This window comes from Coregonus lavaretus (genome assembly GCF_964263955.1).
Source record: "Coregonus lavaretus genome assembly, contig: HAP1_SCAFFOLD_69, whole genome shotgun sequence".
Classification (NCBI taxonomy): Eukaryota; Metazoa; Chordata; class Actinopteri; order Salmoniformes; family Salmonidae; genus Coregonus; species Coregonus lavaretus.
This window is the reverse complement of record NW_028158220.1, coordinates 1,115,495-1,132,442: the sequence shown is the minus strand read 5'-3', so window position 1 is coordinate 1,132,442 and position 16,948 is coordinate 1,115,495. Positions and strand designations below refer to the sequence as shown.

General features: G+C 40.0%; 1 protein-coding gene across 1 annotated transcript; it reads left to right on the top strand.

Annotated features, from left to right (window-relative positions):
- Positions 1 to 2,136: 2,136 nt before the first annotated feature.
- LOC311124279 (uncharacterized protein) lies at positions 2,137 to 13,516 on the top strand. The gene is made up of 2 exons (XM_084198448.1): positions 2,137 to 2,828; positions 11,546 to 13,516. The coding sequence occupies exons 1-2, from the start codon at positions 2,369 to 2,371 to the stop codon at positions 12,589 to 12,591; spliced, it is 1,506 nt and encodes a 501-aa protein (XP_084054574.1). The 5' UTR covers positions 2,137 to 2,368; the 3' UTR covers positions 12,592 to 13,516.
- Positions 13,517 to 16,948: the final 3,432 nt, after the last annotated feature.

Genomic DNA, 16,948 nt, shown 5'->3' with positions numbered 1-16,948 from the left:
TGGTGCAGTCCATGAGGAGGAGATGCACTGCAGTACTTAATGCAGCTGGTGGCCACACCAGATACTGACTGTTACTTTTGATTTTGACCCCCCCCAGGGACACATTATTTGTGTGTGGAACTTGTTCAGTTTATGTCTCAGTTGTTGAATCTTGTTATGTTCATACAAATATTTACACATGTTAAGTTTGCTGAAAATAAACGCAGTTGACAGTGAGAGGACTTTTTTTGTTGCTGAGTTTACATTCGGTTTTAGTTGAAAATATGTATTTTCAGGTCGTTTTTTTCAACGACTTGAAAACAACTTAATTTCAACGTACTTGCAGCTTACACATGGATGCAGTATAATAAATTGGTCTATAATCAGTTTTATTAACAATCTTACATCACTCCAGTATTTCTTTACAACATTCAAGTGCTACTTGTCTTTATTCCACTACTGAAGAAGCATGACTCAAATAACCTACTCATATTTCAAACATCCAGCCTGACAAAATATACATTTTAAATTATTCAATGCCTCACCATTAAGTGAATTATTGCCAATACATATTAACAAAGGGGTGTACATTCTGTTTTGATATTTTATATTTACAATTCATGCAACATTTAGTAATCATAATTTATGCAACGAACTGACCATTTTGGGGTACAATTATATTGACATTGTTGCACTGCTTGTAGAATATCAGGGTTCATTCTCAGATGTGCCAACCCAAATGTACTAGAGCATGACATTGGGGACTCGGCCCCGATCCAACAACATGCCTATCGAGTGAACCCTGAAAAGAGAGAGAAGCTCTGCAGTGAGGTGTAAAGTTACTGAGGATATTGCAGGAGTTTCCTCTTGAAATCAGACATGTCCGTGGTAAGGACAACTTGGTTGCTGATTGTCTCAAGGGTGGGCAGTCAAAAGGATTTGTGTTTTGCATTTAGCCAGTGCGTTGTCATGGATCACAATTTATTTTGACTGCACGTTTTTCTGTATTGGAGATTAGTTTTGTTTGGGCTCGTTCCAATGGGACGAGAGTTCTAGAAGCTAATGAGTTTTAGGAAGACGAGAGTTCTAGAAGCTAGTGACTTTTAGGAAGACCAGAGTTCTAGAAGCTAGTGAGTTTAAGGAAGACCAGAGTTCTAGAAGCTAGTGAGTTTTAGGAAGACGAGAGTTCTAGAAGCTAGTGAGTTTTAGGAAGACCAGAGTTCTAGAAGCTAGTGAGTTTTAGGAAGACCAGAGTTTTAGAAGCTAGTGAGTTTTAGGAAGACCAGAGTTCTAGAAGCTAGTGAGTTTTAGAAGCTAGTGAGTTTTAGGAAGACCAGAGTTCTAGAAGCTAGTGAGTTTTAGAAGCTAGTGAGTTTTAGGAAGACCAGAGTTCTAGAAGCTAGTGAGTTTTAGGAAGACCAGAGTTCTAGAAGCTAGTGAGTTTTAGGAAGACCAGAGTTCTAGAAGCTAGTGAGTTTTAGGAAGACCAGAGTTCTAGAAGATAGTGAGTTTTAGCAAGACGAGAGTTATAGAAACTAGTGAGTTTTAGGTCAGTAACTTATAACCATGGAACCACCCCAGACCTTTCATGCATGTCTTAAAGCACCTAAGTATTAGATTTACTGCCAGGGTCTAGTATGTCACTGCCAGGTCTGATTTTCTCTTTGGTTTTGAGCCCACGGCAAGAAGGCACCAGAGCCTATTGTGGTAACAGGTTCACACTAGATAACACAACCACACAGTGCATGAAAAACATGAGGTGTGGCTAACGTTTGCAAGCTTGAGCTAGCTTCCGAGCTAGCATACAAACTCGGTAGCACAGAGTAGATTCTCCATATGACGTTGAGAAATAGTGCATTGTGGGTAGTTTAGAAGATATCCGGAAATAAGTTAATAAATATGAAATAACGCAAAAACATAACTGTTTGAACTTAATAGGTAACCAGATCGTGACTACAACTAAGTTCCTAAGTCTTTAACCACACTGTGTTGTTACATTCGTGAGTAAAAACTCATGCTTCCTACCCTTTAACTTTTTGTCTGAAAATAAAATCTACATTTTACTCAACTTCGTTACCCACTCCAGTCAGCAGATGGCGATGTGGGACTTTAAGGCTATGCTGCTAGTGTGACGTATAATCTAGTGGACGGGACGCTTCTTTCAACAGCAGCAACAGTTAGTCAGACACCTCGGTAGCTTGCTAGACAAAATAGCCCAACCAATAAAGCTCTTTAGACGCTTTCGTGTATATTAGCCACTGTGTTTTAAACCCACTTCTGTCGTCTAGTTGGTTATCCCATTTAATTTCATATTTACGGTGTTGTTGTTATTGGTCAGCTAGCTGGCTGGTTAAGTTAGCACTAGCCTAGCTAGCTAACATCCCCGACCATGAGGTCACTAAGCTACTCTCCTCCTGCTAAAGAAGAGGAGGTCTGCTGGACGGAGAAAGAAGCTCTAGTGAAAGAGGAGGAGGAAGAGGAGGATGTTACAATACAAAAACAAGTAGAGGGTGAAGCTGTTACCGTGAAAGAAGAAGAGAAAGACGTTACAGTGAAAGAAGAGGAAGACGCGTTCAGAGTGAAAGAGGAGGAGGATGTTACAGTGAAAGAAGAGGAAGACGCGTTCAGAGTGAAAGAGGAGGAGGATGTTACAGTGAAAGAGGAGGAGGATGTTACAGTGAAAGAGGAGGAAGACGCGTTCAGAGTGAAAGAGGAGGAGGATGTTACAGTGAAAGAAGAGGAGGAAGAAGAGATAGAGGAGGATGCAGGTTTTGGAGTGGAGAAGGAGGGAGAGATTACTGTCACGTTGGAAGATGAAGAGGAGGAGATAGGAGATCTGATTAACACCAGTAAGTACCGCCTTAAATGTGTTTTTCACTTGGGATATTTGGAGTTCGCTCGTCAATTCAATGGAGAGAGATGCTATGCTACTAGCATCATGTTATGAATTTGCAAAGCCATCTCCTATAGTGTTTTTTCTCAAAGTTGTCGGTATGTCACGTGTCCTACTTATCAGTACACTCAGAACAATTTAAGAAACTTCTATTCGATCAAGTAAACATCACGTAGCACGTAAGCCATTCATTTTGTTGACCAACTTGGACCAGCTCATTGACCTCCATACAAAAACTCCACCTGCTGGAAGGAGAGATATTCCCGTGAGTTGGTTCTCTCTCTTCCTCTCTGGCTACACTAGCTTGTGCTAGCTAGCTAGTAATCTCCTCCCCAGACACTTCCACGCAGTGTGGGACGAGGTTAGCCAGCTAGCTACATTCCCTCGGCGTAAAGCAGTGCTCGGCAGGCCGGGGCTAAGGACACAGTGTACCGATGCAAAATCGGCAGTGTATCAAATACTTGTTCTCAAACATATACTCATTAAAATACAAAAACACAGTCATGGGAAGATATATTGAGACCTAGGTGTCTTTTACACATGTATATACAGTGGGGAGAACAAGTATTTGCTACACTGCCGATTTTGCAGGTTTTCCTACTTACAAAGCATGTAGAGGTCTGTAATTTTTATCATAGGTACACTTCAACTGTGAGAGACGGAATCTAAAACAAAAATCCAGAAAATCACATTGTATGATTTTTAAGTAATTAATTTGCATTTTATTGCATGACATAGGTATTTGATACATCAGAAAAGCAGAACTTAATATTTGGTACAGAAACCTTTGTTTGCAATTACAGAGATCATACGTTTCCTGTAGGTCTTGACCAGGTTTGCACACACTGCAGCAGGGATTTTGGCACACTCCTACATACAGACCTTCTCCAGATCCTTCAGGTTTCGGGGCTGTCGCTGGGCAATACGGACTTTCAGCTCCCTCCAAAGATTTGAGTGGACTGATCCATTGTGGAGGCCTGTCTGAGTGGACTGATCCATTGTGGAGGTCTGTCTGAGTGGACTGATCCATTGTGGAGGCCTGTCTGAGTGGACTGATCCATTGTGGAGGTCGTGGGGATGGCACAGTCCATCACTCTAAGACATTGTATATGGTTAGAACAATGGTGCAAAACTAATAAAAATTATATTATTTCATAACAAATGCGCTTTCTCCCTCGTTGGATAGCAGTCGCTGTCCACGGTTCTGAAACAGTCTTCAGTGCGACGTTGAACAGGCGCCTTTCCCTAGACCATGTTGCATGTGCATAATAGGGCATCCAATGGTGGAAAACCAACGTTTTGGAAATACATAACACCATCTAACCAAAATATCATAAAACGTTATCTATATGCAGTTATCTTAGCCAGCCAGCTAACTTTAGCTATTTAGCCAACTAGCTATGTTATCTATATGCAGTTATCTTAGCCAGCCAGCTAACGTTAGCTATTTAGCCAACTAGCTATGGTCTATATCAAATCATGTTATCTATATGCAGTTATCTTAGCCAGCCAGCTAACGTTAGCTATTTAGCCAACTAGCTATGGTCCATATCAAATCATGTTATCTATATGCAGTTATCTTAGCCAGCCAGCTAACGTTAGCTATTTAGCCAACTAGCTATGGTCTACGAGCTGGAGCCCAACTTCCGGAGACCCAGTTAGAACCCAACTAACAAAACCCAACTGAAACATAACTGCAGATCAAAAGAGCAGAGATATACAGAATGATGGCAGGGGAAAATCCCCAACATCCAAAATAGATAGATTCCAGATGTCAGTCAGCTAGCGCGCTAGCAGTAAAGCCAAAAGTGGGAAAAAGTTACAAAAACTCCCGTAGTCTACTTCCCAGAGAACATGCTGAGAAGTAGTGATGAGGGGGAAACGGAGCTTCCTGTAGCATTGACACTTTCCAGCCAAATGTGTCAAAAATAGGTTCATTACTCAAGGCTTTGAGCAACACAGAATTTAGAACAGCCACATTTTTATAGACGACATCCCACACGCCCTACTGACTGTGCAGCGTAGCCTTTATGTCTTCTACTAAACCACTGGCCGTGTTGGAGAGCATCAAATCCATGCTGCATTGTGGGTAAATGTTGACTGATTTATAAATAATATAATGAGTAGTTATTTATGATGCAAGGTGATTTGTAGATCAGTCAATCGGCAGTCGCCTGCATTTTGTCGGCTGCATTGTCGAACAAGCCTATTACTAAACCAATCAGGTGGTTGTTTGACGAAATGAAGCTTCAGACGTCATTGATCACGTGCTGCTGATAAAGTGATACAGGAATCGGCACACTGCTTTGAAGTATGCTGCTTAGGGATTTCAACGCATTCCTTGTAGCTCCGGTATCAAACCTAAGATCCCTACTGAAAAGTTAACAAAACAAAAAGGAACGAGCAGGTCTGATTTTCTCTTTGGTTTTGAGCCCACGGCAAGAAGGCAACAGAGCCTATTGTGGTAACAGGTTCACACTAGATAACACAACCACACAGTGCATGAAAAACATGAGGCGTGGCTAACGTTATCCAGCTTGAGCTAGCTTCCGAGCTAGCATACAAACTCGGTAGCACAGAGTAGATCCTCCATATGACGTTGAGAAATAGTGCATTGTGGGTAGTTTAGAAGATATCCGGAAATAAGTTAATAAATATGTAATAACGCAAAAACATAACTGTTTGTACTTAATAGGTAACCAGATCGTGACTACAACTAAGTTCCTAAGTCTTTAACCACACTGTGTTGTTACATTGGTGAGTAAAAACTCATGCTTCCTACCCTTTAACTTTTTGTCTGAAAATAAAATCTACATTTTACTCAACTTCGTTACCCACTCCAGTCAGCAGATGGCGATGTGGGACTTTAAGGCTATGCTGCTAGTGTGACGTATAATCTAGTGGACGGGACGCTTCTTTCAACAGCAGCAACAGTTAGTCAGACACCTCGGTAGCTTGCTAGACAAAATAGCCCAACCAATAAAGCTCTTTAGACGCTTTCGGTGTATATTAGCCACTGTGTTTTAAACCCACTTCTGTCGTCTAGTTAGTTATCCCATTTAATTTCATATTTACGGTGTTGTTGTTATTGGTCAGCTAGCTGGCTGGTTAAGTTAGCACTAGCCTAGCTAGCTAACATCCCCGACCATGAGCTCACTAAGCTACCCTCCTCCTGCTAAAGAAGAGGAGGTCTGCTGGACGGAGAAAGAAGCTCTAGTGAAAGAGGAGGAGGAAGAGGAGGATGTTACAATACAAAAACAAGTAGAGGGTGAAGCTGTTACCGTGAAAGAAGAAGAGAAAGACGTTACAGTGAAAGAAGAGGAAGACGCGTTCAGAGTGAAAGAGGAGGAGGATGTTACAGTGAAAGAAGAGGAAGACGCGTTCAGAGTGAAAGAGGAGGAGGAAGAGGAGGATGTTACAGTGAAAGAAGAGGAAGACGCGTTCAGAGTGGAAGAGGAGGAGGATGTTACAGTGAAAGAAGAGGAAGACGCGTTCAGAGTGAAAGAGGAGGAGGATGTTACGGTGAAAGAAGAGGAAGATGCGTTCAGAGTCAAAGAGGAGGAGGCTCCCGTGTTTGGAGTGAAAGAGGAGGAGGAGGAGATGACTGTCACATCGAAAAAGGAGGAGGAAGAAGAGGAGGAAACTGGATATCTGGTTCCGGTTTCCCAAAGGCATCTTAAGGCATCTAATGACACATTTGGCTAATGATGAACTTAGCAGTAAGATGCTTTTGAGAAACCGGGCCCTGATTAACACTAGTAAGTACTGTCTTAAAAACAGAAGCACAAACTCTGCAGTTGTTGAACTGATGTGTGGTGTTAAAGGTGAAATCTGCAGTTGCTACATCCATATTTGGACTTTTAAATTATTTATATATAGCCATTGATTCTTGAAGAATATAACACATGCCTCATGAGCTTAGTTCAACTGTCGTACCCCATCAGATCCCAAAATAAGCTTTTTTTACTCCAATGTTTAGAAACAGTGTAAATGTAAATCAACACTGTATAGCCTCAACATGGTTAAAACTATAATGTTGATATCATGGATGGTCAGTCCTTGCATCCATAGGTCTGTCTATGAATGTGACAGTAGTTACATTTCTCCAGCCCCATCCTCATCTTATTACCAAAACAGTGGTGGAATGACAGCTTTGTTATTGTTTGAACTGCAGATTGTTTGATTGATGTGTGGATTTTTTAAAGGGACAACCTAGGATTTAAACAGCAGCAAAATGGCTGCACAGAGACTTGGTTTGGTAAACAGCTGAGGGATGGGGGCTGGAGAAATGTAACCACTCTCAAATTCATAGAGAAAGCTATTGAAGCAACCTTAAACCAAAACCTAGCGACCTCATCAACAGTTCAGACATCTTGGTATAACAGTTAGAAGGTGTTGGCTTGACAGTCTCTGGACCCAGGTTTGAGTCCAGCTCAGGGCTAATTCAAAATTCTCACACAGGGTAATGAGTGGAGAACAGGAGGGCTTCATAAAGAAAAACTAACAGGTCTGTGAGAGCCGGAATTCTTACTGGTTGGTAGGTGATCAAATACTTATGTCATGCAATAAAATGCAAATGAATTACTTTAAAATCATACAATGTGATTTTCTGGATTTTTGTTTTAGATTCTGTCTCTCACAGTTGAAGTGTACCTATGATAAAATGTACAGACCTCTACATGCTTTGTAAGTAGGAAAACCTGCAAAATAGCCTAATGGTAGCTAGCTAGCTAACATTGAACCTAGTTGGTTAGCTTTTAGCTACCTGCAGATTCATGCAGGGTAGTAACGTAATGAGTTGGGATTATGGTTAATTGTTTAGCTAGCTAGCTAACATTGAACCTAGTTGGTTAGCTTTTAGCTACCTGCAGATTCATGCAGGGTAGTAACGTAATGAGTTGGGATTATGGTTAATTGTTTAGCTAGCTAGCTAACATTGAACCTAGTTGGTTAGCTTTTAGCTACCTGCAGATTCATGCAGGGTAGTAACGTAATGAGTTGGGATTATGGTTAATTGTTTAGCTAGCTAGCTACATGTCTAAACAAAAGACTCCACTATGCAAGTAACCATTTCACTGTACCCGTTTACACCTTCTGTATCCTGTGCATGTGACAAATACACTTTGATTTTATTTGATATAGTGTGTGTTTACCAGCGACGGTAATGTGAAGAACGTTACCTGCACCAAAGTCAAATTCGGATATAACGTTAGGTTAGGATATAACGTTAGGTTAGGATATAACGTTAGGTTAGGTTATAACGTTAGGTTAGGTTAGGATATAACGTTAGGGTTAGGTTAGGATATAATGTTAGGTTAGGTTATAACGTTAGGTTAGGTTAGGATATAACGTTAGGGTTAGGTTAGGATATAATGTTAGGTTAGGTTATAACGTTTAGGTTAGGTTAGGATATAACGTTAGGTTAGGATATAACGTTAGGTTAGGATATAATGTTAGGTTAGGTTAGGATATAACGTTAGGGTTAGGTTAGGATATAATGTTAGGTTAGGATATAACGTTAGGTTAGGTTAGGATATAACGTTAGGGTTAGGTTAGGATATAATGTTAGGTTAGGTTATAACGTTAGGTTAGGTTAGGATATAACGTTAGGGTTAGGTTAGGATATAATGATAGGTTAGGTTATAACGTTTAGGTTAGGTTAGGATATAACGTTAGGTTAGGATATAACGTTTGGGTTAGGTTAGGATATAACGTTAGGGTTAGGTTAGGTTAGGATATAACGTTAGGGTTAGGTTAGGTTAAGATATAACGTTAGGGTTAGGTTAGGTTAGGATATAACGTTAGGGTTAGGTTAGGATATAATGTTAGGTTAGGTTATAACGTTTAGGTTAGGATATAACGTTAGGTTATGATATGGCAGGTAGATTAGTGGGTAAGAGCGTTGTGCCAGTAACCGAAGGTCGCTGGTTCTAATCCCCGAGCCGACTAGGTGAAAAATCTGTCGCTGTGCCCTTAAGCAAGGCACTTAACCCTAATTGCTCCTGTAAGTCGCTCTGGATAAGAGCGTCTGCTAAATGACTAAAATGTAAATGTAAAATGATATAACGTTAGGGTTAGGTTAGGATATAACGTTAGGGTTAGGTTAGGATATAACGTTAGGGTTAGGTTAGGATATAACGTTAGGGTTAGGTTAGGATATAACGTTAGGGTTAGGTTAGGATATAACGTTAGGTTAGGTTAGAATATAAGGTTAGGTTAGGTTAGGATATAACGTTAGGGTTAGGTTAGGATATAACGTTAGGTTAGGTTAGGTTAGGATATAACGTTAGGTTAGGTTAGGATATAACGTTAGGGTTAGGTTAGGATATAACGAATGTAGAATGCCCTGCTTTTATTTAGTCACATTCCAACCGTAAGCTATTTTCTGTAATTAGCTCACCATTAACTTGTAAATAATGATCTTGTTGTGAGTTTATTTTCATGTAATAATTAATACAAATTAGCTAAAGTAAAGACGACGTCAGCTATATGATATGGTTATTATTTGAACTGGCTAGCCAGCTAACTTAACGTTAGCTAGCTAGCTAACAAGCTAGAAACTAACCAAAACATTGTTTAGAAAGTTGCTTTTAATTGCCTAGTTTGCTAGATTGACATATACTAAATTCATTTTTAAACAGATGGGTTTATTGGTGTTTAAATACACTAGTTACAGTGAGGGGAAAAAAGTGTTTGATCCCCTACTGATTTTGTACGTTTGCCCACTGACAAAGAAATGATCAGTCTATAATTTAAATGGTAGGTTTATTTGAACAGTGAGAGACAGAATAACAACAGAAAAATCCATGTCAAAAATGTTATGAATTGATTTGCATTTTAATGAGGGAAATAGCTACTGTTATAGCTTGCCATTGTTTACAGAAGTCTTCTAAGTCCCTATAGCAACAAGCCATTGTTTACAGAAGTCTTCTAAGTCCCTATAGCAACAAGCCATTGTTTACAGAAGTCTTCTAAGTCCCTATAGCAACAAGCCATTGTTTACAGAAATCTTCTAAGTCCCTATAGCAACAAGCCATTGTTTACAGTCCCTACTAAGGTCAGGACAGAAATATGCTCTCAGGCTAGATTTTAATTTGTTCAACCAAAGTTCCTCAAAGGACCTGATGATACAGTGGGGAAAAAAAGTATTTAGTCAGCCACCAATTGTGCAAGTTCTCCCACTTAAAAAGATGAGAGAGGCCTGTAATTTTCATCATAGGTACACGTCAACTATGACAGACAAAATGAGGAAAAAAAATCCAGAAAATCACATTGTAGGATTTTTTATGAATTTATTGGCAAATTATGGTGGAAAATAAGTATTTGGTAAATAACAAAAGTTTCTCAATACTTTGTTATATACCCTTTGTTGGCAATGACACAGGTCAAACGTTTTCTGTAAGTCTTCACAAGGTTTTCACACACTGTTGCTGGTATTTTGGCCCATTCCTCCATGCAGATCTCCTCTAGAGCAGTGATGTTTTGGGGCTGTCGCAGGTCATTCACTAGGTCCCCCCGTGTGGTTCTGGGATTTTTGCTCACCGTTCTTGTGATCATTTTGACCCCACAGGGTGAGATCTTGCGTGGAGCCCCAGATCGAGGGAGATTATCAGTGGTCTTGTATGTCTTCCATTTCCTAATAATTGCTCCCACAGTTGATTTCTTCAAACCAAGCTGCTTACCTATTGCAGATTCAGTCTTCCCAGCCTGGTGCAGGTTTACAATTTTGTTTTTGGTGTCCTTTGACAGCTCTTTGGTCTTGGCCATTGTGGATTTTTGGAGTGTGACTGTTTGAGGTTGTGGACAGGTGTCTTTTATACTGATAACAAGTTCAAACAGGTGCCATTAACACAGGTAACGAGTGGAGGACAGAGGAGCCTCTTAAAGAAGAAGTTACAGGTCTGTGAGAGCCAGAAATCTTGCTTGTTTGTAGGTGACCAAATACTTATTTTGCACCATAATTTGCAAATAAATTCATTAACAATCCTACAATGAGATTTTCTGGATTTTCTTTTCTCAATTTGTCTGTCATAGTTGACGTGTACCTATGATGAAAATTACAGGCCTCTCTCATCTTTTTAAGTGGGAGAACTTGCACAATTGGTGGCTGACTAAATACTTTTTTTCCCCACTGTATAGGCCTAGATATTGTTTTTGTCTTTAAGTGTTTTAGGTTTTCCCTAATTGTAATCTACTCCCTTTAGTACTTGAAGTTAATAAAGTATTTTGTTGAAATCTTTTCTTTGTTATTTCAGCACTACTACCTCACTGCTTTAGCACACGGCCACATTCCCATGTTCCAATGTGAATTCTTTAATTATTTAAGAGATGGGGTTGGTCTACGGCTGGAGAGAACGATGCTAAATGGGCGTGAACAAAGAGCAGCACTGTAGCTATACAAACAAATAGGTAAAAAGTCATCTGGCAACACTGCTTAGGGTTTCAGCAACTTTAATAATGTATTTCTAGCCTACAATCATCCACTATACTACTGTGGAAAATTAAGACTAAATATGGCTGTTGTTGTTCACTTGACTGTCTTATTAAGACAATTGTCAAAACAGTTTGTAAAAGCGTTTCATTATCATGGACATCACCTTTTAGCTAAAATAAACAGTGGATTTCTGCTGTTGTGGGTCTTTAACCATCTGTCTGACTTTGTTGTTCACACAGGAGAGAGACGTGACTATTGTGGATCCTCTGGGGAACCTCAACAACATCATGAAGCTGACGAGGCAGAGAAGAGTCTCTCCAGATCAGAACACCTCAAGAAACACCAGCGGAAACCCACAGGGGAGAAATCTCACCATTGCTCTGACTGTGGGAAGAGATTCACCTTAAAAGCAGTACTTAACAGACATAAGAGAACACACACAGGAGAGAAATCTTATAGCTGTGATCAATGTGGGAAGAGTTTTCCACACTCAAGCAACCTGAGGGTACATCAGAGAATACACACTGGAGAGAAACCTTACAGCTGTGATCAATGTGGGATGAGTTTTTCTCAGTCAAACATCCTGATAACACACCAGAGAACTCACACAGGAGAGAAACCTTACAGCTGTGATCAATGTGGGAAGAGTTTTGTTGAATCTGGAGCTCTGACTATACACAAGAGAACACACACAGGAGAGAAACCTTACAGCTGTGATCAATGTGGGATGAGTTTTTCTCAGTCAAACATCCTGATAACACACCAGAGAACTCACACAGGAGAGAAACCTTACAGCTGTGATCAATGTGGGAAGAGTTTTTCTCAGTCAACCATCCTGACAAGACACCAGAGAACACACACAGGAGAGAAACCTTTTAGCTGTGATCATTGTGGGAAGAGTTTTGTTGAATCTGGAGCTCTGACTATACACAAGAGAACACACACAGGAGAGAAACCTTATAGCTGTGATCAATGTGGGAAGAGTTATGCTTATTCAAACATGATGATAATACACCAGAGAACACACACAGGAGAGAAACCTTATAGCTGTGATCAATGTGGGAAGAGTTTTGTTACATCTAGCCATCTGACTAGTCACCAGAGAACACACACAGGAGAGAAACCTTACAGCTGTGATCAATGTGTGAAGAGTTTTGTTAGATCTAGCTCTCTGACTATACACCAGAGAACACACACAGGAGAGAAACCTTACAGCTGTGATCAATGTGGAAAGAAATACTCCCATTCACGTTCTCTGATTAAACATCAGAAAATACATACATGAGTTGTTTCATGATATCAATAAAATAATGTCACAGTGTAGAATGTTTTTAACATTATAGTAGGACTATTTTAATTAATGTCACGATTCAGAATGATTTTAACATTTAAGTAGAAGGAGTATTTTAATGAATAATGTCACAATGTATGAATCACTCCAAAATATAGCTGACTGTCTTCTGCAGGTTGTCCTCTAACCAGTGAGGTAAAAGTTATCTCCCATTTCCATGTGTTTTTTTTGTTGTGTTAGTTTCAACATCACATACAACCTGATTTCCCCCATAATCGATATCAGTGATTTATTTCCACTTGTCAAAACAACACAAGTATTATGATTACTATTGTGTTTGTGTCGATAGTACATGTTATGTTTATGTTTTCAATAGATCACAAACTGTTTTTTCATATTGGTTATTGATTTGGACACATTAAAACTGTTTTGACATTGTGCTATCCCACCTAACAAAATGTTTTTTAAAAGAAGACTATGCCGGTCGTCCAATCATCCTTGATGAAAACCTGCCAATAGGACAATGACACTAAGCACACAACGCAGGAGTGGCCTCGGGACAAGTCCCAAGCCCGGACTTGAACCCGATCTAACATCTCTGGAGAGAGCTGAAAATAGCTGTGCAGCGACGCTCCCCATCCAACCTGACAGAGCTTGAGAGGATATGCAGAGAAGAATGGGAGAAACTCCCCAAATACAGGTGTGCCAAGCTTGTAGCGTCATACCCAAGAAGACTCAAGGCTGTAATCGCTGCCAAAGGTGCTTGAACAAAGTACTGAGTAAAGGGTCTGAATACTTATGTAAATGTAATCTTTCCGTTTTTTTAACTTTTATACATTTGCTAAAATGATTAAACGCATTTTGCTGTCTCATTATGGGGTATTGTGTGTAGATTGATGAGGAAATAAACAATTCAATCAATTTTAGAATAAGGCTGTAACGTAACAGTCATGGGGTCTGAATACTTTCCAAATGCACTGTATATACTGTATCCATGGTTGGATAGGTATACTTTCCACTGTATATACTGTATCCATGGTTGGATAGGTATACTTTCCACTGTATATACTGGATCCAGGGTTGGATAGGTATACTTTCCACTGTATATACTGTATCCAGGGTTGGATAGGTATACTTTCCACTGTATATACTGGGTCCAGGGTTGGATAGGTATACTTTCCACTGTATATACTGGATCCAGGGTTGGATAGGTATACTTTGTAAATGTAATCCATTAGTTACTAGTTACCTGTTCAACATTGTCATCAGTAACATACATGTTGGATTACCCTAACTCAGTAACGTAATCTGATTGCTTTTAGATTACTTTCCCCTTAAGAGCACAGGTTAGTACCACAGTCATAAAATCTGACTTTAAATCTAACCTTAACCACACTGCTAACCCTAATACCTACCTAACCCTAACCTTAACCACACTGCTAACCCTAATACCTAACCCTAACCTTAACCACACCGCTAACCCTAATACCTAACCCTAACCTTAACCACACTGCTAACCCTAATGCCTAACCCTAACCTTAAATAACCCTAACCTTAACCACACTGCTAACCCTAATGCCTAACCCTAACCTTAAATAACCCTAACCTTAACCACACTGCTAACCCTAATGCCTAACCTTAACCACACTGCTAACCCTAATGCCTAACCCTAACCTTAAATAACCCTAACCTTAACCACACTGCTAACCCTAATGCCTAACTCTTACCTTAAATAACCCTAACCTTAACCACACTGCTAACCCTAATGCCTAACCCTAACCTTAAATAACCCTAACCTTAACCACACTGCTAACCTGAAATAACCCTGCTTGTCAACCTGCTTAAGAGGCATTAGAAGAAGACAAAAAATAAAATGACCAATTGAACATCAGGATAAATCAATGATAGAGTTTACATACAGTTGAAGTCGGAAGTTTACATACACCTTTGCCAAATACATTTAAACTCAGTTTTTCACAATTCCTGACATTTAATCCTAGTAAAAAATTCCCTGTCTTAGGTCAGTTAGGATCACCACGTTATTTTAAGAATGTGAAATGTCAGAATAATAGTAGAGAAAATGATTTATTTCAGCTTTTATTTCTTTCATCACATTCCCAGTGGGTCAGAAGTTGACATACACTGAATTAGTATTTGGTAGCTTTGCCTTTAAATTGTTTAATTTGGGTGAAACGTTTCGGGTAGCCTTCCACAAGCTTCCCACAATAAGTTGGGTGAATTTTGGCCAATTCCTCCTGACAGAGCTGGTGTAACTGAGTCAGGTTTGTAGGCCTCCTTGCTCACACACGCTTTTTCAGTTCTGCCCACAAATGTCCTATAGGATTGAGGTCAGGGCTTTGTGATGGCCACTCCAATATGTCCTTAAGCCATTTTGCCACAACTTTGGAAGTATGTTTGGGGTCATTGTCCATTTGGAAGACCCATTTGCGACCAAGCTTTAACTTCCTGACTGATGTCTTGAGATGTTGCTTCAATATACACACATAATTTTCCTTCCTCATGATGCGTTTTACTGTGTACATAGATACTTTTGTACATGTTTCCTCCAGCATCTTCACAAGGTCCTTTGCTGTTGTTCTGGGATTGATTTGCACTTTTCGAACCAAAGTACATTAATCTCTAGGAGACAGAACGTGTCTCCTTCCTGAGCGGTATGACGGCTGCGTGGTCCCATGGTGTTTATACTTGCGTACTATTATTTGTACAGATGAACGTGGTACCTTCAGGCATTTGGAAATTGCTCCAAGAATGACTTGTGGAGGTCTACAATTTTTTTTCTGAGGTCTTGGCTGATTTCTTTAGATTTTCCCATGATGTCAAGCAAAGAGTTACTGAGTTTGAAGGTAGGCCTTGAAATACATCCACAGGTACACCTCCAATTGACTCAAATTATGTCAATTAGCCTATCAGAAGCTTCTAAAGCCATCATTTTCTGGAATTTTCCAAGCTGTTTAAAGGCACAGTCAACTTAGTGTATGTAAACTTCTGACCCACTGGAATTGTGATACAGTGAATTATAAGTGAAATAATCTGTCTGTAAACAATTGTTGGAAAAATGACTTGTGTCATGCGCAAAGTAGATGTCCTAACCGACTTGCCAAAACTATAGTTTGTTAACAAGAAATTTGTGGAATGGTTTTAATGACTCCAACCTGTATGTCAACTTTCGACTTCAACTGTAGCTGGCCATAAATGGATGTTGCATTTAACTTATTGAGTTTGTTATGTAGGCATTTTCTAACCCATTGCTTTCTACTATAGATAATAATATGATTAGGTTATATCTTTAGGCCTACAGAAAAAACTGTCTGTCGGATTTCCAGTCTTCAAGAATAGGACTTGGAATTATGGAAGTATAGATTAGCCAAGTTGTTTTACCTGAGCATAACTCATAAACTAAGGACTTATTAACCTACTCTGTTGTTTATGATTTTGAAATCATTGGGCACATTGCTTCCAGTTGAAAAGGAAATGTTGCTCTCGGAAAGGCATGATTTATTTGAGCAGTACTGAAAAGTGCTATTTGCAGGGGGTCATGTCCCTCCCACATCTGAAATTGCAGTTTTATCATTGCAATGTGATACAACAAGCGGCACAACAGTGCTTCTGGAAGGCTGGCTGGACCAGCAGGAAGAGTTGAACAGAGGGAGCTGCTGTCAGTGTGTTCCACGCTTTTTTCCGAGTTGTAAAAGCAAGCAGAGCAGAAACTGGCAACTCTTTAGTCGATTGATGTAGCTGGCAAGGTAACTGCTGTTTAACTAACAGAAAAAAACGAAAGAAGTGTTTATTCCCAGTCCTATCAGCTAGTGTAATGACGTGTAACGACATGCAATGGGGAGAATTCTATTGTCCCCGTCAGGAGCCCAGGCTTTTATCATAGACGGTAATGTTCTCATCTCTGGACCACACAAGCTTTAGATTGCATTCTGCTAAGGCACTTGTCTCTCTACATCGGTCAGCTACATTGGTGACCAGGGGGGCATCTTTTCCATACACCTTTGGGGACTGGGCACACAAATGCTCCTAGAGAGAAGGGGGGAATACTGAAGCATATGTTTGACAGTTCTACAGCCTCCATCAGATGCCCAGGCTTTGGCATAGAGGGTAAAGCTCTCATTTCTGGACTGCAACATTGTAAGATTGTGCCCTCCATGGCACTTGATATACATTGATTGGTAGGTTGCACTATATTTAGATACTTCACATACTGCCTGAGACACCTTTGCTATTTGTCTCCCTACTCAATAAATGGTGAAACACTATTTGTGATGGTGTTCTTTGTTCACACCATGGGACCACGCAGCCGTCATACTGCTCAGGAAGGAGACGC